This window comes from Henningerozyma blattae, chromosome 7 (genome assembly GCF_000315915.1).
Source record: "Henningerozyma blattae CBS 6284 chromosome 7, complete genome".
Lineage (NCBI taxonomy): Eukaryota > Fungi > Ascomycota > Saccharomycetes > Saccharomycetales > Saccharomycetaceae > Henningerozyma > Henningerozyma blattae.
The window spans coordinates 157,453-179,887 of record NC_020191.1 but is presented as its reverse complement, the minus strand read 5'-3'; the positions used below and the strand labels follow the sequence as shown (position 1 = coordinate 179,887).

Sequence of the window (22,435 nt, the reverse complement as noted above, 5' to 3'; positions counted from 1 at the left end):
AATTTAGTTTTTTTATATTTTTTCTATATATATTTTTTAATTTAGAAATACGCTAATTTTAAATAAACTAAAACATACATGAATTAATTATGCTTAAAATATTTAGTATTATAATTTCTCAATGCTAATAGCTTTCTAAAGCTACTCTTCGAGAAGTAAAAGTTGAAATTGAAAATAATTAAATAAAGTAAATAAATATATTGTGATAAATATCAACCAGGCTAATTAGTTGGAAATAGAAATAAATAAATGATAACGTTAAGCAGATATCAAGTAATAAGTTAGCTATTCATAGCTATTCTGATATTTAGCTTAGGATCAAACTGTCAAAATATAAAAAGTATTTTGAATTTCTATAATTGTATTGACTAACTTGTAATATGATTAAACTGTGATATATAATTCAAATATACAATAGAAGTAGAAAACATTAAAGTTTAACGAGTATTATTAAAAGCTATACCCAAAAAAACATCCATTATACTATATAACATCAAAAACATTAAAACTGAGTGGCATATAGTCTTACAACAACAGTTATATGATACATCAAGTGTTTAAGTTAAAATAAGATACTCAGGGTGTAAAGATGTACAATATATCTCTATGCCCCCAACATTTTAGCATATTAAATTGGTTCGGAGGCCGAAAATTAATGTAAAATTTCCTTGAGAATTAATAATAATTCTCAAGGAAAATTATAATATATTAAAAATTATTACAAATATTTTAAATTTGTGGTAAAATATAAATGTTAAATTAATTAATATTATAATTTTAATATATAATATACATTATTAAATATTATATTTTTAAATTAAAATTATATTTATATTTGATTAATGATCATGTGACATGATTGACCTATGAATATAATAAGCCAATTAGAGGTTGTTAGTAATTGCATTTTATATAGGAATAAAGCGAATTATTTTTTATTAGTAATATCAGTACTTAAAAATTAATAGATTTCTTTTAGCACTTTTTAGCCAACTTTATAACTTGTATACTTAATAATGATAGAATTTTAGTTCCTCTAAATAATATATAACAATAAATAGTTTATTTAATTATCTTAAATACCTAACAGTGAAAAATACGATTCGTATTTTGAGAAATATAATATTTTACCCTACTAATTTATTTTAATTGAAACACCATAACAAGAAATAATCAAAAAAGTAAAATCGTGGAACTTTTATGTGTATGTCATTTTCAGTATATTATTAATAAATATTAAGTTGTTATGCATAAGAAGAGTTTCAGATGAAAAGAAATCTTTGAAGCAAGATTTTTTTAAGAAAATAATATTATTAAAGTTTAAAGCTTTAAGGTTCTTATATATTTTTTATTTATATAATAAACAAATTAGATATTTAGTTAAAAAAAGACCTAAAGGTAATTCTTTCACTGAGGGAATATTTATATTGAGTTTTTTAAAAAAAGAATAGAGTAACAATGGAATATATTTTATTTGTTTATGTACAGAACATTAATTTAAAGAAAAACAAAAAAGCTACAAAAGAAACCTATTTTAATGCACTTTGCAACTTTTGGAGAACTTCAACTTGAATTGCAGCTTCTGCAGCTTCCTTACCCTCTTTGGATTCAGAAATTTTCTTTGCTTCAGCAAGTAACGAGGAAATCTTGTCTTTTGAGAAACTTTCTAATGGAAATGCTTCAACACTAGTAACACATAGTGTAGAATCTGGCTGCATTGATGCAAATCCCCCTGAAACGAAGTATTTTGTTGGGTCATTTTGACCTTCTTCAAACACCTCGATCAAACCTGGATCTAGTTGCTCAGTAATTGGGACGTGGTTTGCTAAGATACCAATTTGACCAGATCTGACTGGTAAATTCACCTGTTTAACAGTCTTTCCATCGACCAAGACTTCATGAGGTAGAGCAAATTGAAATTTTAAGGTGTTGCCCGAGGTAGGGGTAGTAGTTGCAGCAGCAGCTAAGAATCTCTTAGAGACAATAGATATGGAAGAACAGCGAGAAGTGGGAATTATACTGCGTAACATTTCGATAGACTATTTCAGTTTACGTACTTAGCTATTAGACTTATCTTAAATAATAATGGGGTTTGATATATGAAGTTCAAAATATGAGGTTTCTACTGTAGTATACTGTAGTCTTTTAAAATCTAAATTATTTGATTTTCCCTTTCTCGGGCGAACCGGGTAATGAAAGCGGCTTCCGAGAAAATGAAATTAAACCAGAAGCACGTGATGAACTAAACCATACCGGGTAATGCGTTTCCAATTGACTAAAGAATAAGTCTTGCCGCTTAAAGGTTTAAATTTGTTATAACCTATATATCTATATATCTACATATCTACATATCTACATATCTACATATCTATATATATTTAAGTTATTATTCTGATGGCAATAATAGAGTTCAATATATCTTCCAGCTAAGATGATTTTCTATTACATAAGTAGAAGAATTAATCAACTTTAAAGAACAGTAAATTCCATGACAAGATTTTTAGTATCTTAAGGGCTCCTAAGTTAAATAAAATTGTTTAAACTTGTTTTATATTTACGTTTAAATAATATTCTCCACTTTCTTACTCTATATATGTTTTTAAGGATATATATAAGGTTATTCAATATCAAGAGAAGAATAAAATGCCTGATATGGTTTTGACAGCATATGCAGCGTACCTTACATATATTCCCGTACAAAAAAGGTTGGGAGAAGAAACATTGTAACTTACAAATATGTATATGCAACATCATTTACTAAAGCCAAACAAACATATTATAGAATGAATAGTAGTAACACAAGCGGAATTTTTAATGATGACACTCAAGACAGTGAAACAAATATTATTGTTTCTAATTATATCTAATAGTGAAAGCGATATAATTTCTTTTTCTTGAAACACAGTTTTTCAACCTTCGCAAACAGCTGATGTATATGCCTTGGCTGGTCTTTTTGTGTATGATTATTTTAAAATTTAAAACCCTAGTTTCAAATTCCTCATTTTTTAGGTACACAATTTTTTATGATTTTCGGAAAACATTCAGCATTTAAATTTCATTTACAATTTCATACAAGCGGTAGAATTTAATTGTGGTAAAATCTCACCGAGGTTTCAAAGCGGAAAAAATAATAATAATTTTTGGTGTTTCATTTATTAAATGAATTACGAACAATTCAAGTACTATTTTCAGTAATTCTTCTATAGCTTGAATCCAACAGCTATCAGAGTTGTGAACAGTAACTTGTCCACTTCAACATATTCAAAATTTATTTCAACAATCCCTACTATAGTCAGGTTGATTCGCTGAACACTTCATTTTCGACGCTTCGAATCAAAAATCCAATCAAACAACGGGCTAAGAATATACCAATAAAAGATCTACCGAAAGACAATAAGAAAGCTGCTATTGAACCGTCTTCTATACTTCGAAAAGAATCTCAAAATCCTAAATTACGAAATCGTTCAAAAACATCTAATAAAAACAAGCCGTTCGTTAGGAAACCCACAAAGTTTATCTATTCTAGACTCCCCATGAATTATCAAAAAATATATGGTATCACTGGTCCGGTTTCAACAGTAGGCCCAACTGCTGCAGAAAATAAACTTAATGATGAATTAATCCAAGAGTTAAAGAAAGAAAATTCTTTTGAAACGGAATTAGAGACAGAAAAAAGAGTAAATATTTTAAAGACTCTTCAGAAATTAACAGAGGAATTTGTTTATAGAGTATCTAAAAAAAAGAACATGTCTGATGGTATGGCTCGAGATAGTGGTGGTAAAGTTTTTACATTTGGTTCATATCGTCTTGGTGTTCATGGACCGGGTAGTGATATTGATACTCTCATAGTAGTTCCAAAACATGTCTCACGAGATGATTTTTTTACAATCTTTGCTGAATTATTAAGGGGACGAGAAGAAATAGAAGAAATAGCACCTGTTCCAGATGCCTTTGTTCCAATTATCAAGACTCAGTTTAGTGGGATCTCAATTGATTTACTTTGTGCTCGTCTTGATCTTGCACAAATCCCATTATCATTAACATTAAGTGATAAAAATTTGCTTAGAAACTTAGATGAAAAGGACTTGAGAGCAATTAATGGTACTAGAGTTACTGACGAAATTTTGGAACTAGTACCGAAACCCAATGTATTTCGCATAGCTCTAAGAGCTGTAAAAATCTGGGCACCTAGAAGAGCAATATATGCCAATGTTTTTGGGTTCCCAGGTGGGGTTGCTTGGGCAATGCTTGTAGCAAGAATTTGCCAATTATATCCTAATGCATGTAGTGCTGTCATTTTGAATAGATTCTTTAAAATTCTGCTTGAATGGAAATGGCCTCAACCAGTGGTTTTGAAACCTATTGAAGATGGCCCCTTACAAGTTCGTGTTTGGAATCCAAAGATATATGCCCAAGATAGGTCTCATAGAATGCCTGTCATTACACCTGCCTATCCATCCATGTGTGCTACTCATAATATTACAGACTCGACCAAAAAAGTCATTTTACAGGAATTTGAAAGAGGGGTACAAGTTACTAATGATATTTTCACCAATAAAAAGACTTGGGCTGATCTATTTAAGAAACATGAATTTTTCCATAAATATAAATTTTATTTAACCGTTGTTGCATCAACAAGAGGATCTACTGAACAACATTTAAAATGGAGTGGGTTCGTGGAAAGTAAACTGAGACTTTTAGTTCTTAAATTGGAAACCTTAGCAGGAATTAAATTAGCTCATCCATATATTAAACCGTTTGAAACTACATATAACTATACTTCCGACGAAGAATGTAAAGAAATAATGGAAAATCACGGTACTTATAAAAAGGAAGATTCTATCAAGAAATATATTAAACCATCTGACGAGGAATCCACTTCTGAGGATCCTGAAGATACTAAACAATTCCATATCACGACCATGTATATTGGGTTAGATGTTAACGTCGAAAGTAAAAAAGAGAAAATCGATATTCATGTCCCTTGTAATGAATTTTTCAACATATGCAGAAATTTCAGTGAAGAATTTCAAAATTCTGAAGTGTTTTCCTTAATTATCAAATATTTAAAATTGTATGATTTACCAAATGAGGTTTATGACGAAGGTGAAACAAGGCCTGTCAAGAAGAAGAGTAAACGAAAGAAACATGAAAAAGAACACTCTAATGATAGTATCAAAAGACCTAAATCAACGCATACCACAAATGATTCTACCTTGAACAACATTCCAGAAACCCCAGCTTCAAGTACAAATTGAACTGTAAAATAAAAAAAATTGTAATTATATTGTTTTATTTTTCTCTATTTTTTTTTATTTTATTTTTTTTTTTGGTATAGCTTTCTACAAAGCCATATAAAGCGCGTAGGGGTGTAATATGATTTCTTTTATCATGTATATGTCTTTCATTTCAAATCTGGAATAATGTTCACAGTTAATATTTAAGCACATATATTATTATTTATACACTAGGTATATAATCTTTGTGATTTAAGACAATTCTATCATGTTTACTGTCATTCTTTAGATTAATAAAAGGACCATATCATTTCTAAGTAACACCAGTATATAAAAGTAGTGGTATATTTCGTTTAAACTAAACTACAATGACCTAGGTGTCCTTCCTCCATGATCCAAAATACATGCCCTATATCCTAGAGACATCATACTCAACCTTCAAAACTTCAACCTTGAGTATAGTTTAGACAAGGTTAAACATTCTTGACCCAGCTCATCACTGTTCACGGATATGGATGGATCTGGAGAAGCTGCCGGCAGCGAGTCGTTCGGTTCGCGTCGCAATGGCCGCTTTGAGATCCGAGATGCGAAAATTTAACAGCCGTTTCGAAGTGATGAAAATCACCCAGTTTGCCAGGAATCTGCACGTGAATAGACTCATAATTCACTGCGGCATGTTCTCTACTGTGGCAGACAAACCTAAATTCCACCAAAATGTTTGAGCTAACTGTAACCATATAGGCTTTAAGGAAAATACTGAAAAAAAACACACTCAATCTGCTGATACCTTGAAGGCAGTAAAAACATAGATATTAAATTAAATAATATAAAAAAAAGTAAAATTAAGAGAATTTTGGATTTCGTCGAGAATTCGATTAGATCTTTGAACTATTTGGCGGTTAAAGGTGAAAAAACTAATTATTAATTTTTAATATTTTAAAATATTATATATTTATAGTGACAAGTATTGACTAGGCTTAAGAGGTTACAGTCCAATATTATAGTTAAATTTGTGTTAAATATCCAGCCAAGCTTCTGAATTGTTTTACATTTTAAAGGGCCTTGACGTCGCTTCAACTCTCAGCAATAAATATATTTTAGTATTTTTCGATGGCATTAGGAAAGTTTATGGGTAAATCTGACTCTGGCTTGTCAGAATCCTCACATACATCATTATCATCACATTCTCAAAAAGCATCTCCAGCGCCAGTAGATACTGACGACATCGATGAAAATGACGAAGCAGGCCAAAATATTATCTTAGGTATCATTGCTCAATTAAAACCTGGTAGTGATCTTTCTAGAATTACTCTTCCTACATTTATATTGGAAAAAAAATCAATGTTAGAAAGAATTACAAATCAATTAGCATTCCCAGAGATTGTTCTTGCAGCTCATGATGAACCTGATTCATTAAAAAGATTTATTAAAGTTGTACAATGGTATTTGGCAGGGTGGCATATTGCCCCCAAAGCGGTTAAAAAACCTTTAAACCCTGTTCTAGGTGAACATTTCACATGCTACTGGGATTTACCTAATAAGCAACAAGCATTCTATGTTTCAGAACAAACAAGCCATCATCCACCTGAATCATCATACTTTTATATGATTCCTGAATCACATATCCGTGTTGATGGTGTTGCTATTCCTAAATCAAAATTTTTAGGTAATTCCTCAGCTGCAATGATGGCTGGTAACACAGTTTTAACATTCCTTGATATTAAAGATCCAAAGGGTAAACCAGAAAAATATACTTTAACTCAACCAAATATGTACGTTAGAGGGATTCTTTTTGGTAAGATGAGAATTGAATTAGGTGATCATATGATTATTAAAAGTCCAGAATATCAAGCAGATATTGAATTTAAAACCAAAGGCTTTATTTCTGGTACATACGATGCTATTGAAGGCACTATTAGTGATTATAAAGGTAAAAATTATTATCAAATTTCCGGTAAATGGAATGATATAATGTATATTAAGGATTTAAGGGATAAATCTGCTAAAAAGACAGTCTTGTTTGATTGTAGCAAACATAAACCAAGTAAGCCACTAGTTAGACCATTAAACGAACAAGGTGAATATGAATCAAGAAGATTATGGAGGAAAGTCACAGATGCATTAGCCGTTAGTAATCATGTGGTTGCAACTGATGAAAAGTTTAAAATTGAAGAAAATCAAAGAAATCTAGCAAAGAAAAGATTGGACGATGGTGTTGAATTTAAACCTAAATTATTTAGAAGAGTAAAACCAGGCCATGATTTGGATTATTATATTTATAAACATATCCCAGAAAATGGTACTTCAGAAGAACAAATTAGAAGTATATTAGAAATTGCACCAATATTACCAGGTCAAAATTTCACTGAACAATTCGAGATTCCTGCATTTGAGAAACTTGAAATTCAAAAAAAAGAACTTTCAAGAGGTCTGTAATGATTTATGATTCACGGTACAAAATGATAAACATAAACAAAAGGAAAATATTATTAAAAAAAAAGATATTAAATGATCTTCATAGGGATATATATATATATTCGCAATTTCTCTATATTATTAATATTGTAAAATATAACCACACAGTCCAGTTAAAATAAGATTTTTAGAATAGCATATTTAGATTTTTGATAAAATATACTTTTTATACTTTACATTTGAATACGATAAGATAGGATCCAAAGGAGTATTACTTCCTTGATGAATGTAGCCAAGAGTAATAGAACCGAATTTTTCTTCAAAGATACTAATATCATTTTTCCAGGAATTTTTTTTTTTCTCTGTAAAAATGTTATTATATAATTGATTCAAATTTAATAAAAATAAGAATGGTGGTAAGGATGATATCCCGCAATAGTCAATCAAATGAAAGACTTTCTCAGATATTTCACCGAGATTAGGGGCTGAAATTTTTTCAAAATTAAATTGAAAATAATTTCTAGATAAATTCATATTATTTTGTAATCTACATGATTCATTGAAAAATGAAATATTTTTATCTGTTGAATAAATTTGCCGTGTAACATAAGTTAGAAAATCCCATGATGAAATATCACTTACATGTGAAATTGAATATTCCAATGCTTTATTAAAAAGATCGGTTTTTCCTTCAATGGCAACTATATCAAAATACCATCTAGCAGTATTCCAACAGTAATAATTTGATAGATGAAGTTCTGCTGATTTAATTATCGTTCTTGCAAATGAAAAATCTAAATGAGGAAAGTTATGACAATATATTATAAATAATTTTTTATAATATAACCAAAATATAGACGATTTATTCAAACGATTTGATGTAGATGATAAAATTCGTTCACAGAAATTCACTTCTTGCTGAAATAATATTGATTTTTCTTGTTCTGGTAAGATAACCATTAAGTTTCTTAAAATTTTTTCATGAATGTTTAAAATTGTTTGATGAGAAGGTGCAGTCACTAACATCCCAATTGTACAATAAAAGCACTGTAAACTACCAATTAATTCATCTATTAGATCAAAATTAGTTTAGTTAAAATCCTTCGAACTAGATTCCACCTCAAGAAATAGTTAGTATTATAGGTTAAGCCAAATTAAATTGCCACAGATTATTTAACTAGGTAACATACTATTATTTTTTAAATATTTCTCAAAAAAAGTATGAGATTCAATAAATAACTTTGCCAAGGTAGATTTGAAACAAATTATCTCTGCCAGATTCTTCGATTCAGAAATAAAAATATTATCTTTAACATTTTGCTGATCTGGAGAAAAGGAAAAGCGTACTTCTATATTATCTTCATAGTCTTTTCCAATTATATTAAAAAATTGTTCGCAGAGTGGTAAGTTATCACACATGAGCAGCTATATGCTTTTTATTTCTGGGCTATATAGCATTGAATTAAATTTGCTAGCTATGATTCGTTTTGGCAATTTAACAGATCAACTTAGATCTGATCTTCCCGGAGCGAAAATCCTTATTACGCAAAAAAAGAAAAACAGGATTAAAATAAAGATATATTGTCTTAACATTTCTGGTTAGTATATTACTCAACTTAAATTTATTACCAAGTTTGTTTATCTAAACAAGATATTTCACTACATATATCAACTTGTTTCATCGGGGGTTCCCCTATATATTAAATCAACGAGAAATTCGGTTATATTTTTGGATGTTGCCAGAAAGAAAAGAATAAAAGGGCCATGCTCACTCGTAATTATTATTTTATTTTTTTTCAAGAACAGTTGAATAGACTTTATATACACCTTGATAAACTTAAAATGAATTGGATAGTTTATTATCTTATCATTCTACCCAATTTCTTGATTGGCCCTATAGCCGAAAACCAGTTGCAATTTGAGAAATATAGAACCTTATTAAACGAATAACCGCACATCATAGTATCAAGAGTGAAATTAATAGACGAACATTTCAAAGAGCAAATAACTCAACTTTCTTTACTTATGGGATAATCAATTCAACGGCTTTGCGTTTTATGCGGAAAACATAAATATAGAGCAATGATGAATAGAATTTTCAAAAGTACTCTGCTATTAAGTGGGTGTAAGGTTAGTTAACACTGATGTGTATACTATGACTATACTTCAATACAAAGATTCGTGGACCCCAGAAAAAAATCGAAATCTCTAAACATATTAGATATTTTATTTAAGCAATAGTTGAACATATGCTAAAAAGTTTGCAATTATAACTTCTGAAGACGAACAACACTTGCTTTTGAGATATCAAGCCACACGTTTCTCCTTTGTATTTCGAAGAAAGTAGTAAAAAAAAAATTAGCACTGTAATAAATAACCTTAAAAATATTAATAATTTTAATGCTACTTGACTCAGTTACTTATCAGCACACAGTAAATCATCGAAGACACAATTTTTCATTTTCCATAGAATTATATTGAAATTTCCCAATTGACTCACCACACCAACATTCTCAGCACGCTCTTACCCAATATAGACGTACAGAATGTGCACGTGCCTGGCGTAAGATTTCGCAGAAGGCTTTGCAGGAAAACGTCGGGGATGTTATATAATCGCCGGGTAAGAGAGAATGTTGTGTGTCGGGACACCGTAAGCCTAAAGGCCAACACCATTGACACAGTATGAATGGGACTCGGAATAATTAGTGAAACAAGGAAAATCCAACATTTTCAATCCAGACGGCATAGTGAGAAATGAATGTGTTGGACAAGTTATGTTTGTTATATAAATATGTTTAAGAATTTAAAATATTTTTATTCGCATTACAAAATCGAGTGTCAGAATTTAGTCAATTATCTACGATAATTGAACAAGCATATATGACTTAGGCTTATTTTTAAATAGAATATACCAACCTCGATAAAAAAAACATGATTGTTTTTTTTGCAGAAAACCATAGACATACATGATAGTAAATAGATGTTTACCCATAACATCTTTAAAAGTTCATCAAGAAAACCGGTCGGGGTCTATGGTTATTAATCAAGAAACTTTTCTAGACCTATTAGATGCTTTGTAGTTCAGATGATAAACATTGGCATAAGTTCAAGATATCGGACATGTCCCTTAACAACAACAGGTTTCTTGCCCAGTTTTATTTTCTTCTCCTATTACCACAAGAATGTTGGACAAGGCTTTTAATTTCTCAATATGTTTGATTTGTTTTTTCTATGTCATAATTAACCCATAACAACTCACTAACTAATGCAACGGTTTCCCCTCACCTGAATTATTAGCCATATACAATAAACACCAGTTTTTCAATAGCCGAGAAATCCTTGGACTGATTGGCTGCCAATCTTTTTCCTGGTACTCTGTGGAAGAATGTCAACTGGCACAGATTACGTCATTGCAGAAATGGCGCAGGAATGAAATTAACTCCGTCCACTTTTCCATTGCAGAAGAAATTCGCCCACCAGATTAGGCAAACGGGGAAGTGTGAAAGAAATTACCCGAAATGGATGAATATTCTAGATTGGGATGGTGCTTTCCTCTTCAGATCCCGCGGGACCTACTACATTCGGCAATTTCCCATTTCGACCATTTTAGGCAAGAACAATAAAGTGGAGCCTTTTACCAGTGCAGTTCGCTGGAAATTTCCTGGTAGTCTCTCTGGTTCAATAAATACTCACTCAATAGTGCGATATACAGAGTTGATAAAATATCTCCATAGTCGCAGTTGTAGCAATTGTGGTAATAGTACCTTCGGGATGTTTTACTATCCCATTACCATACGAAACACTAAAACTCACATAGGCATACCATTCTTACTTCGTGATTGATTGATGGATTGATTTTAGTATCTACTATTCGATTTTTTTTTGCTTCCTTTCTTTCTTTCCTTTATTGCCTGTATAAAATACCCAATAAGCTTGTTATCTGATTTGCAACCGCAGTTACTTAGAGATCATTATCATACATTGGTCGTCGTGCACAGTAGATTATACTTTTGACCTTACATTTTTAGGTTCCCCGAAAACCCTTCTCTAGACATTAATTTTGTCGTGGTGTGTTTCTAGTCATATATAAACTATTATTAATCGTTTCCTTTTTATTTCTTTATTCCATTGCTATTCCAACATAACCACAGTAATAATACCTATCGGAAGTTTTAAACGTAGCCTGGGACAGAAAGATAGAAAAAACTTACTTCTAATCTAAGTGTATTGCTTAATCAGACATGGCATCAAAGCTATCAAAGAGAACCGTTATTAGTAAATATTCAAAACATGGGTGTATTCAATGTAAAAAATCTCATATTAAGTGTAATGAAGAAAAACCTGCTTGCCAAAATTGTATTAGAAGTAAAAAAGATTGTAAGTACTTAACACAATTTATTTCAAAATCAATTTCAGGTTCAAATAGAGATACTTTTAAAATTAAATTTAAATCTCAAATTTTAAAAGAAACTAATAACAATACTAATCATACATCTAGTAGTAATAAAATTCACACAACAGAAAATATTTGTAACAATAAAAATAATTCACCGCCCAACCAAACGAAATTCCAAACTGAAGAGTTCCAACTAGTTAATGACCATATAATTAATGAAAAACCATATACAACTACCACTACTACTACCAACACGGGAAACTATAATAATACTGTGACCTTCAAGATACCAACTCAACATAATACAAAACATCACAATATTAATAATAATCATCAAATACCTGCCAAAACAAACAAATTTTCAAAAGATGATCCATCCTATATAATGGAGGAAAAGGAACTAAAATTTTCTTCTGTGAATAATATCCCTGATTCCAATAATTGTAATGTAAAATCTCAAAACTTTCCATTATCTGATAATTTACAAATGGATTCGGAAGATCATGTAAACCATACAAGATATTCTAATGTATCACAACCGACTATAACAACAGTTCCTCTTGTAAATTCAAATGAACAACAAACAAACCTACCAACTTCTATATATTCCAATTCAAAACAAATATTCCATTCAAATATACCATTGTTTACTTTACCCAGCCAAGCCCCTAATTCTTATTCTAACAAAGGCTATTCTGAAAGCTCCCCTCCAGATTGTTCTAAATTTTTTTCATTAAACGATCTGGAACTAGTTTTAAAAGAAAAAGAGATAAAGATTGAGGTGGAAACTTTCCAATATTTTAAAGTATCTGAACTAATTTTAGAGGATCCTAAAGAGATTTATAATAGAACAAATTTCTTTGGCAAGTTAGAGCATGAAAAATTATTTAAAGTCGACCCTCTAATTAAATGGTACAATCAATCATTTTATGCCTCAGATACTCATATAGTATCTTTTAGCTTAGATGATGAGGAATTCATTCATTATTGCCACAAGATTCTAGAGAGTGTCATTGGTAAAAATTTTTTAAACTTATGCACACCATATGTCGTTTACGAACTTACTAGATTGGTGGAGCAAGTAGGGAGGGATTTCCAATGTTTAAGGCACACAATTATATTTTTGGGTTCTTGTGTTATGACAAATTATTATAGTTCTCAAAACAATAAATTATTTGCTAATATTTGGAATCAATTTTTACGTATTCCAAGTTTAAAAATTTGTTATAAAAGTATCATGGACCAATCTCAATCAATCAATAGCTTTTTTGATTGGCTGTTATTAGGTGAAAGTAGTATAATATTATTCACTGCAAACTATAGATCTACAAATCCTCAATGGAGATCACATTTACGAGAGACTTTCAAAATTTATTATTATTGCGAAGAGTATTTTACAAATAAATCTGCTTTTACATTATCAGAAGAATATCTAATTTCTCCATTTTTAACTGCAAGAAGTTATTTAGAACATTTTGAAATCACTTCATGGATATCATCAGATATTGGTGGTTCATTAACAAATATTTCTGATTTGAAAATATTCTTGTCTAGGTCTACTTTTAACGATTGCTTTTTAATTAAAAACGAATTTAATTCAGTGACAGGTTATATGTTAAACATTCATTCTATTCTAACCAAAACAGTTATATTTTTAAAGATGTTAAGAGATATGGGTACAAATCTCTCTGGAAGTAATATGCTAAAGTTTAAATTATTTGAACTGAATGACTCTAAAAACATGGTCTTACGGGACATCTTAGATCAATTCGGAAAGGAAATATTACAAGATATTGAAGATACTGTACATCCTGACACAACAGAAGAAGTCTTAACAAATATTAAATCAAATATTTTATTTAATGTATTAAAAGAGAGCCAACGAACATGTACGATAACAATAAAATTGTACATTACTGTATTTTTTTTGAAAAAAAGCGATAAAAATATTATTGAACCAATGCTTGATTCTCTACTATCAAATTGGAAGCTATTTATAACTACTTTCAAACCAGGAAATATGAATTTTTGGACAATATACATAGCAGCAATGGCCTCGTTAGCGACTAAAAATTATTATTACTACGATGAATTTTTAAATATTAGTGGTAAATTAATGGGTGCTGGGATTTCAAGTGCACCAACTTTGTTACAAAAGATTAAATATATGAAACAAATCTCAACAGCTACTGGCTCACTTCTTCAATTACAGAAGGATAACGAGCTTATTAATAACTACCCCTTAGTATAATTAATATACGTTCATATATCCATATATACACACTCCATGTAATTAACACTATTAGGATATTGGCAAAATCTACCTTTAAAACACCACATCTACATGATCACTCTGACATTTTTTTGATATTCGGATATGTATTTTTACTTGGTATCAATTTGAAATCTGTTCATTTAAAGTTTGTAGATATTCCCTATTATGTATCCTTTATTTTACGATGAGATCTGATTACTTACTAAAGTGGAAATCCGCATACTAGAATAAATAAGCACCTGATCTTGCCACAATGCACGTGAGACGCCACACCTAACTCCGAATGAGAAATACTTCCACATAATAAATGGAACTAATCAATCATACCTTATTTTGATTAATCACTCACAAATTCAGATGACTAAGACTTTGTAGACTTGTCTATTTGATAAGACAGAATTTCTTCAATATATTACAGGAACAAAAAAGTTCATCAATTTTGGAGTAGTTAAAATCAGATATATAAGTTTCAAATATCAGATCAGCTATATATAAAAGACTCTGAACTTATAAACTTAGAAATTTATTCATAATAGAAACACATACATCTATATCATGATTGGATTTAACTAAACTATGCAACATTTTTCAAATCCAAGTAGACAGACTGATACTGAGCTGCCAGGAGAGAGGCCTTCTATTTTTGATTTAGAAGACCACCCCTTAACGACTACTTTTCAGAATGAAGATAAGACTAAGAATACAGGAAATAAGTTTAATAGTCCTTATAATCATAATTATGATTCAATTGATTCCACATCTGCAGTAATTGGAAATGGACTAAACCTATATTTTAACCATAGCCAACAGGAAGAGCAAGATGAACAAGAAGATCAATTATTACGTGAGATCTATGAAGATGTTGAAGTTCCACAAGGTCGTCATTTAGGCGTATTTTCAACATTAGTTCTATTCGTGTCAAGGATGGTTGGTACTGGAATATTTGCTACCCCAAGTAGTATATGGGTTGACTGTAATGGTATACCATGGATATATGCATTAGTTTGGATATTAGCCTTACTATTAGCATTTTCTGGCTTATACCTGTTCTTAGAATTAGGATCATGGTCTCCACGCTCTGGTGGAAAGAAAAACTTTCTAGTGATGGCTTTCAATAGACCTTACCTAATGATGAATGTAACTTATTCAGTCTTCGCAATTTTAACGGGTTGGTCAATATCAAATGCAATTGTCTTTGGCAAATATTTTATTTTCACGTTTAATTCGACACTAACTACAGCAGATACAACTTTAAATTCTAATTCAAATACTAGACTACTAAGTATTGGCGTTATTTTGTTTGTAGTACTAGTACATGGCTCCTCTGTTAAAACAGGAATTAAAATCCAAAATTCATTAGGCTTTCTGAAATTCACTCTAATTTTTTTAATGTCATTAATAAGTTTATATTCCATCATTTTTGATTTAAAATCTGAGCCAGAAGCAGCTACTTCAAAATCAGTCACAATTAACATAGAACCAGTAACTAATGGGTTACCTTCCTTTTCTTCATTTGCATCTGCATTTATAACTGCTTTATACTGCTTTTCAGGTTGGGATAGTGTTCATTCTGTTATTTCAGAAATTAAAAATCCCAAAAGAACTTTAATAATTTCGGGCCCATTATCACTAATAATTTGCTTTACATTCTATTCTTTAATGAACTTGGCCTATTATAAAAATTTAACGTTTGAGGAGATTTCAAAAGCTGGCCCATTAATTGGTTCAATATTTTTTGTTAAAATATTTGGTGAAAATTTGGGTTCCAGACTAATCTCAATGTCTATTGCATTGTCCGCAATCTCAAATATGTTTGTTGTCTTATATTCAATTTCAAGAATGAACCAACAAATTTTAAGAGATGGGTTTTTACCAATGGCTAAATTCCTCTCCTCAAATTGGCCAAATGATTCTCCTCTACCAGCCTTACTAATTGCCGGGTTTTTATCAATATTTTGGCTGTTAATTCTTCCAAATAATTCTGAATCTACTGCATTTAATTACTTGATTAATATGGAGGGTTATGGTAATCTAATTTTTTTATTGTTAATTGCTATCGGTCTTTTTAGAATAAGAAAGAAAATGAAACCAAACTTGCCTAAAATTAAATCACCCTTTATCGGAACATTATTTATTATTTTAGTATCACTTTATCTTTTAGTAGCTCCTATTGTTGAATTCTGTCCTCCAACTAAGGCTGGACGAACTTTTGGTTGGAAAATTAATTGGTATGACCCCGTCAACCATAACTTATCATACCAGTTCATGTCCCTACTAATAATTCTCATTTGCTTTTGCTATTGGGCCATACGATTCAAATTATTACCATATATGTTTAATTATTCATTACAGCCGCTGAATCTAAAATTAAAGGATGGGTTGACCGTAACACAATGGGTTTCCAAGGAAATTGAATAATTAATTGCTGAGGATCTTTTTTAAGAAAAAATAAAAAAAATAAATATATATTAATAAGTCTATAAGATTTCTATAAATATATTTATAAAATTAAAAATGCATGCAAATATAGTTGTATTTCGAGGGGAATTAGTATATTTTTTTTTATTTAGAGCTTAGCTTATCGACGAAAGCTTTTTTAGCTTGTTCTATTAAAATATCTATTTCACCACTTTGCTCACACATACTGTAAAATATACTGTTCTTGTTTAGTAACAAAGAATATGGATGATCATATTCTTCAACTTCACCAGCATCCATGACTAAAATCTTATCATAATCAATAACAGATCTTAATCTGTGAGCAATCGTCAAAATTGTACTATTACCGAATTCATTTCTAATAGTTTCTTGAATTTTTTTATCAGATTCATAGTCAATTGAAGCAGTAGCTTCATCTAACAAAATAATTTTTGGCTTACCAAGTAATGAACGAGCTAAACATAATAATTGTCTTTGACCTTGAGATATATTACTACCACCTTCTGAGACATTATATTCAAGATCTAAGAAATGATTAAAATTTTCAGATACAATTGATGATGTATCATTTGAACTAGGGGACTGAACTTGTGCCAGCTCTTCTCTGCTGACTAAGTTGACACATATTAGAGAGTCAAAAATTTCTTTATCAGAATATTGGGTATATGGATCTAGGTTACTTCTAATAGTACCAGTAAACAGAGTTGGATCTTGTGGAATAATAGAGATAGAGCGACGCAATTTTTGCAAATCAATGGAAACGATGTCAATGTTATCGATCTTAATATTACCAGTCTCAGGTTCTAGGAATCTGAATAAAGCAGTAATTATAGTAGACTTACCTGCACCAGTTCTTCCAACAATACCTACCTTAGACTTACTATCGACTGTAAAAGAAACATTTTTAATAACTCTTGGCAAATTTGGAGCATAACGTAAGGAAACATCATTAATTTCGATTTTACCGTTTTCTGGCCAATCTGCTGGTGGTTCCACAGTACCTTCATTATATGGTTCTTGATCAATATTCATATATTCCTGGATTCTCTCAGTAGAGTTCATATTCATTTCGGTATCACCATAAAATCTAACTAACCACAGAGCAGCATCTGAAAATGTTAAAGCATAAGTTAATGAGATACCAGCAAGACCTGAATCAATTTTGTTAATGTTCCAAATTGAAAATCCACCAGCCCCTAAAATAACAAATGCACCGATAATTTGGGTTCTAAAGGATAACCAACGATTTGAAACCCACATATAAAAGAATGGCTTATTATTTTCATCAATTTTCTCCAGATTTTCTCTCATAAATCTACTTTCATCCCCATATGCTCTAACTGTAGTAATACCTGCTAAAGTTTCTGAGAAATGTTGGTAAATTGGTGATTTTGTAATCGAATCAAAACGCTTTAATTCACGAGAACCAGAAATATAAACAGCACCAACAAACCAATAGAAAACTGCGATAAATATAGCAACCCCTAAAAATTGTGGAGTAATCAAGGTAATTAAAACGATAATGGAGAAACATTCAACAAGACAAGCGAAGGTACCTCCCAGATACATTGGCACTTCTTGATCTACAGCTTCAATATCCTTCGAGAAACGGTTCATAATTCTACCTAGTGGAGTAGAATCAAAAAAACGTAACTTTGCATGTAAACTATTTTTCAACAACGAATTAAACATTTTTCTTGAAGCAGCTAATCCAGCATACGTACATAAAATATCCTTAATAGCAAAGATAGATGAGTGAAGAACACCGATACCGAAGTAAATGGATAAATAATAAGCAGTAGAATGGCTGGAAGTTTTAGAATATGATGACGAAATTACAATAGAATTAATGGACATAAAGTTCTTTGTTAAGCCGGAAACTGTGTTAGCTAATTCATTAAATTTAGCTTTTACATCTTGAACTACCCAATCGCGAACCCACCAGGTTTGAACAATATACATACCTTGTGCTACAAAGAAAATAGCAACTAAGAAACTGACAGCTTTCAAACCACCGAAATTATCAAAATACCATTTATAAACTTTTGGACTAACATAACCTTCGGCTTTAGTTTCTTCTTCAACTAATTTTCCAGCTTTAGATAATTCTTCATCCGTTTTCTTTTTAGCATCAACTGGCTTGGATTTATTGGCTAAATTCTGAACACTAGCAAATGAAACATTTCTTGAAAGTATACTACTCTTGACTAACTCATCTTCACCTAATGCACCTTTATTTAATAAAGTTACTGGATCACCTTGATCAGCCACTCTACCATTTTTTAACATAACAACTAAAGATGCATTCTTTAAAGTTAATGCGATATTATGAGAGACTAATACACAGGTTCTACCTTCCATCAAAGGACCAGAAATACAATTATCATAAATCCAAGCAGCAGTATGAGCGTCAACAGCACTTAAACAATCGTCCAATAAAACATGCCTAGCATTGGAATACAAAGCTCTGGCTAACGATATTCTTTGCTTTTGGCCACCGGACAACGTAATACCTCTTTCACCAATTTCAGTTAAGTCACCTGCAGCCAAGATTTCAAAGTCTCGCTTTAAGCCTGCAGCAACAATAGCAGCATCATATCTATCTTTATTATAAGGACTATTGAATAAAATATTATTTCTCACCGTATCGTTTAATAACCATGCAGCTTGAGAACAATAGGCTATCGAATTTGTATGACCATCACTTTCGATAATTAAATCATGACGTGGGTCTAAGCTTGGAATATTAATTTGACCTTCCGTTAAAGTCATTTCACCCAATAAAGCCATTAATAAAGAAGTTTTACCAGAGCCTGTTGGACCAATGACAACGTTCAATTGACCAATTTTAAAATCAATATCTAAATTTCTTAATTTAAATGAATCATTATCATTACCCCAAGACATAGTAGCATTTTTGAAAGATAATTTATTTTTTTCAACTGGCACAGTTAATTGTTCATATTTTTTAGTATCTGGTTCATCTAGGAAAGTTTGAACTCTATCTAATGAAACTTTTGATTGAACGACATAACTTAACATATTTGCCATTTGATCTAATGGAATTTTCAATAAAGCGAATAGTGATAGAGCTGTAAATGCAACTGGACTTGTTAACTCTTGTTTTTGAATAAAAATATAATAGGCAAATGATAAACTTGTAACAATTGTTGGTGATATAAAGAAAATGAAAGTTGAGAAAGACCAAACCAAACATCTTAATAATAAGATATATAATTCTTCTTCTCTAATCTTATGAATATCATTTTCGAAATTTTTTTCCCATGAAAAAAACTTAATAATACGAATAGCCTGGAAAGTTTCGTTCAATTTTTGAATACGCTTATCAGTTGTTTTTAAATTCTTTTGTTGTAAATTACCTAACCAATTTGCAATTTTATAATTAACTGGAATTAAAACAATAATAGTGAGAGCACCAATAAAAGCAGCAGAACCTAATAGATTAAACAACAAATAAATTGATACAAAAGTCATGATGATAGTACCAATAAAAGTATGTAAATAAGCACCAATCTCTGCCACTTTAAATGCGTCTACAGCAATTAAATTAATGATTGCACCCACATTAGCAGAAGCGGTTGATTCTTCATCACCGTCTATTTTTGAATCTTCATTTAATTGTTCTGGATCAACTTCATCTGTTGATTTTTTAGTTTTTGTAATGATTTGTCTTCTCAAAGCTTTTATATAGATTTCTGAAATAATAATGGATCTCATTCTAATACAAATACGTCTCCCAATAAATAAAGCTTGACCTTCACAGACAGCAACAATGCACTTGGAAATGAACATTAAGATGATATAGCAACATGCTACGTTCTTGGTTGTTACTGTTGGATCGCTAATATATTGTAAGATTTTTTTTAATAGAATAGTTGGAAAGAAAGCAATCAAACTATCGATAAATGCCCAAAATGTTTGCAATAATAATAAATCTGAGAAAAATAAAATTAATTTAATGCTAAATCTCGATTTATTATTGTTATCTGTACCAGGAGAAGCTTGGCTTTTATCAAAATTAGCTGAGAAATTTCTAAATTTTTTCATTACCAATAAAGAATAATCGTTTATATTTAGCCCCCAAATATCTTTTTTCTCCACTTTGGAGTTATAATAGGAACTCCAAACAAATGGACTAAACCAAGACCAACTAATGAATGAGGCAACTGACGAGTTTGATTCTGGAGATGGTATAATCCAATCATCAGTCTTATATAAAATATTTTTATCCTTCGATTGGAAATTTGTAAAAAATAACAAACAGAATAAAATTGAATTAATAATAACTTGGAGCATATAGTAATTCCTCAAATAAGCATTTGATTTCAAAAACTCAATTGATATAGTAGAGCCAATATGATTTAATGATAAAGAACGGAAAATAATCAAAAACTGAGGCATTAAAATCATATATGATAAGAACGAGATTTTCCAAAAAGAGTTACCAATGTATTTATTGAAATTGAAATTGAATTTTGAGTTTAAATTAATTAAATTTCTAATTATAACGATTAAAAGGATAAAAGTCCACTGAAATAAATTAATTAACCCATTTTTATAATTAAAATCATCTCTGAAATACGGTAAATTTTTCAAGACGTAGCAGTGGATGAAAAATTGTAAAATAACCAATAATAGTTCACAAAGGTTATTTAAGTTTTCTAATAAATTTTTTCTAAGTATGACTGGTTTCCCATGAGGAGATCCGTCCATTTTAATAAATTTTAATTGTTCAATTGAGAAGTGCTTATCAGCTAAGCTTGTATTTGATTTGCGTTGATCCTGTTCAATTGAGGCATGATTTGTTGTTGCGTTATTATTTAAAAGTGCATTACTTTCAGTTGCTTCTTCCTCTTCTTCAGAATTGTCAGTTGACATTAAATCTTCTAAAATATTTTTTTCTTTGAAGTGTAAAACATTATATTTATAATAATTCGATGATAAATTAAATAAGACTAACAAAGAATTAACGATAATTAAAGCCAAGGGAACTTTGAAAAGAAGTAGACTAGATCTGCCGTAGGTAGTAAAGTCGTCGTAATACCAAATTGTATTCTTACCAGAAGTCATACCAGTGTCTTTATGCAGATTGGAATTTGAATCAGAAGCGGCTAAATCAAAATTCGAGGGATTCTTACTACTTTGAAATTGTTTGTACGGTGATTGCAAGTTTGACATGACTAAAGTATGAACGACTATGGGATAGGTTGATAACTTGAAATTGATAATATAACTATTTTAAATGTTTGCTATTTTTTCTCTTTATTCTTTAAAAAAAAGTTGGAATAGAATAGTTAAGAATGGGTAAGTATACGAACCGGTAAATATTATTTATTGTTAATTGAAAGATAAAATAGTAAATGAATAAAATTGATGTGTGAAGGATCCCGGTACGAATATGTTTTCCTATTTAGGTTACCGTTGTATTCTGTTAATAGTTGCCCAAAAATAATTATATACTGGGTATTGATTGAGACAAAAAAACGGGTGTAAATATAGTTAACAATTGTTACCGAGTAACTGATGACTGCTTTGGGTTATTAGTCTTAACTAGAAATAATAACAAGTACAGAAGAAAAATTTACGGTAAGGTGTCTTGGCACACTATTAACTTCGATGACCGAAAATCAAGTGAATGTATGTATATCTAGG

General features: G+C 30.4%; 7 protein-coding genes across 7 annotated transcripts; 4 read left to right on the top strand and 3 right to left on the bottom strand.

Moving 5' to 3' along the window:
- Nucleotides 1-1,529: 1,529 nt before the first annotated feature.
- ATP16 (F1F0 ATP synthase subunit delta) lies at nt 1,530-2,030 on the bottom strand (the record flags this gene model as incomplete). The annotated part of the gene is made up of 1 exon (XM_004181495.1): nt 1,530-2,030. The coding sequence occupies one exon, from the start codon at nt 2,028-2,030 to the stop codon at nt 1,530-1,532; it is 501 nt and encodes a 166-aa protein (XP_004181543.1).
- A 1,503-nt stretch (nt 2,031-3,533) lies between these two features.
- PAP1 (polynucleotide adenylyltransferase PAP1) lies at nt 3,534-5,258 on the top strand (the record flags this gene model as incomplete). The annotated part of the gene is made up of 1 exon (XM_004181494.1): nt 3,534-5,258. One exon carries the CDS (start codon nt 3,534-3,536, stop codon nt 5,256-5,258), a length of 1,725 nt encoding a protein of 574 aa, XP_004181542.1.
- Nucleotides 5,259-6,347: 1,089 nt separating this feature from the next.
- Nucleotides 6,348-7,673, top strand: TBLA0G00750 (OSBP family protein; the record flags this gene model as incomplete). Its single annotated transcript, XM_004181493.1, has 1 exon — nt 6,348-7,673. The coding sequence occupies one exon, from the start codon at nt 6,348-6,350 to the stop codon at nt 7,671-7,673; it is 1,326 nt and encodes a 441-aa protein (XP_004181541.1).
- Nucleotides 7,674-7,853: 180 nt separating this feature from the next.
- On the bottom strand, nt 7,854-9,071 carry ECM9 (Ecm9p; the record flags this gene model as incomplete). Its single annotated transcript, XM_004181492.1, has 2 exons — nt 7,854-8,722; nt 8,843-9,071. 2 exons carry the CDS (start codon nt 9,069-9,071, stop codon nt 7,854-7,856), a joined length of 1,098 nt encoding a protein of 365 aa, XP_004181540.1.
- Nucleotides 9,072-11,893: 2,822 nt separating this feature from the next.
- TBLA0G00730 (uncharacterized protein) lies at nt 11,894-14,299 on the top strand (the record flags this gene model as incomplete). Its single annotated transcript, XM_004181491.1, has 1 exon — nt 11,894-14,299. One exon carries the CDS (start codon nt 11,894-11,896, stop codon nt 14,297-14,299), a length of 2,406 nt encoding a protein of 801 aa, XP_004181539.1.
- A 600-nt stretch (nt 14,300-14,899) lies between these two features.
- On the top strand, nt 14,900-16,741 carry MUP3 (Mup3p; the record flags this gene model as incomplete). Its single annotated transcript, XM_004181490.1, has 1 exon — nt 14,900-16,741. One exon carries the CDS (start codon nt 14,900-14,902, stop codon nt 16,739-16,741), a length of 1,842 nt encoding a protein of 613 aa, XP_004181538.1.
- A 144-nt stretch (nt 16,742-16,885) lies between these two features.
- On the bottom strand, nt 16,886-21,961 carry TBLA0G00710 (uncharacterized protein; the record flags this gene model as incomplete). Its single annotated transcript, XM_004181489.1, has 1 exon — nt 16,886-21,961. One exon carries the CDS (start codon nt 21,959-21,961, stop codon nt 16,886-16,888), a length of 5,076 nt encoding a protein of 1,691 aa, XP_004181537.1.
- Between the last annotated feature and the right edge of the window lie 474 nt (nt 21,962-22,435).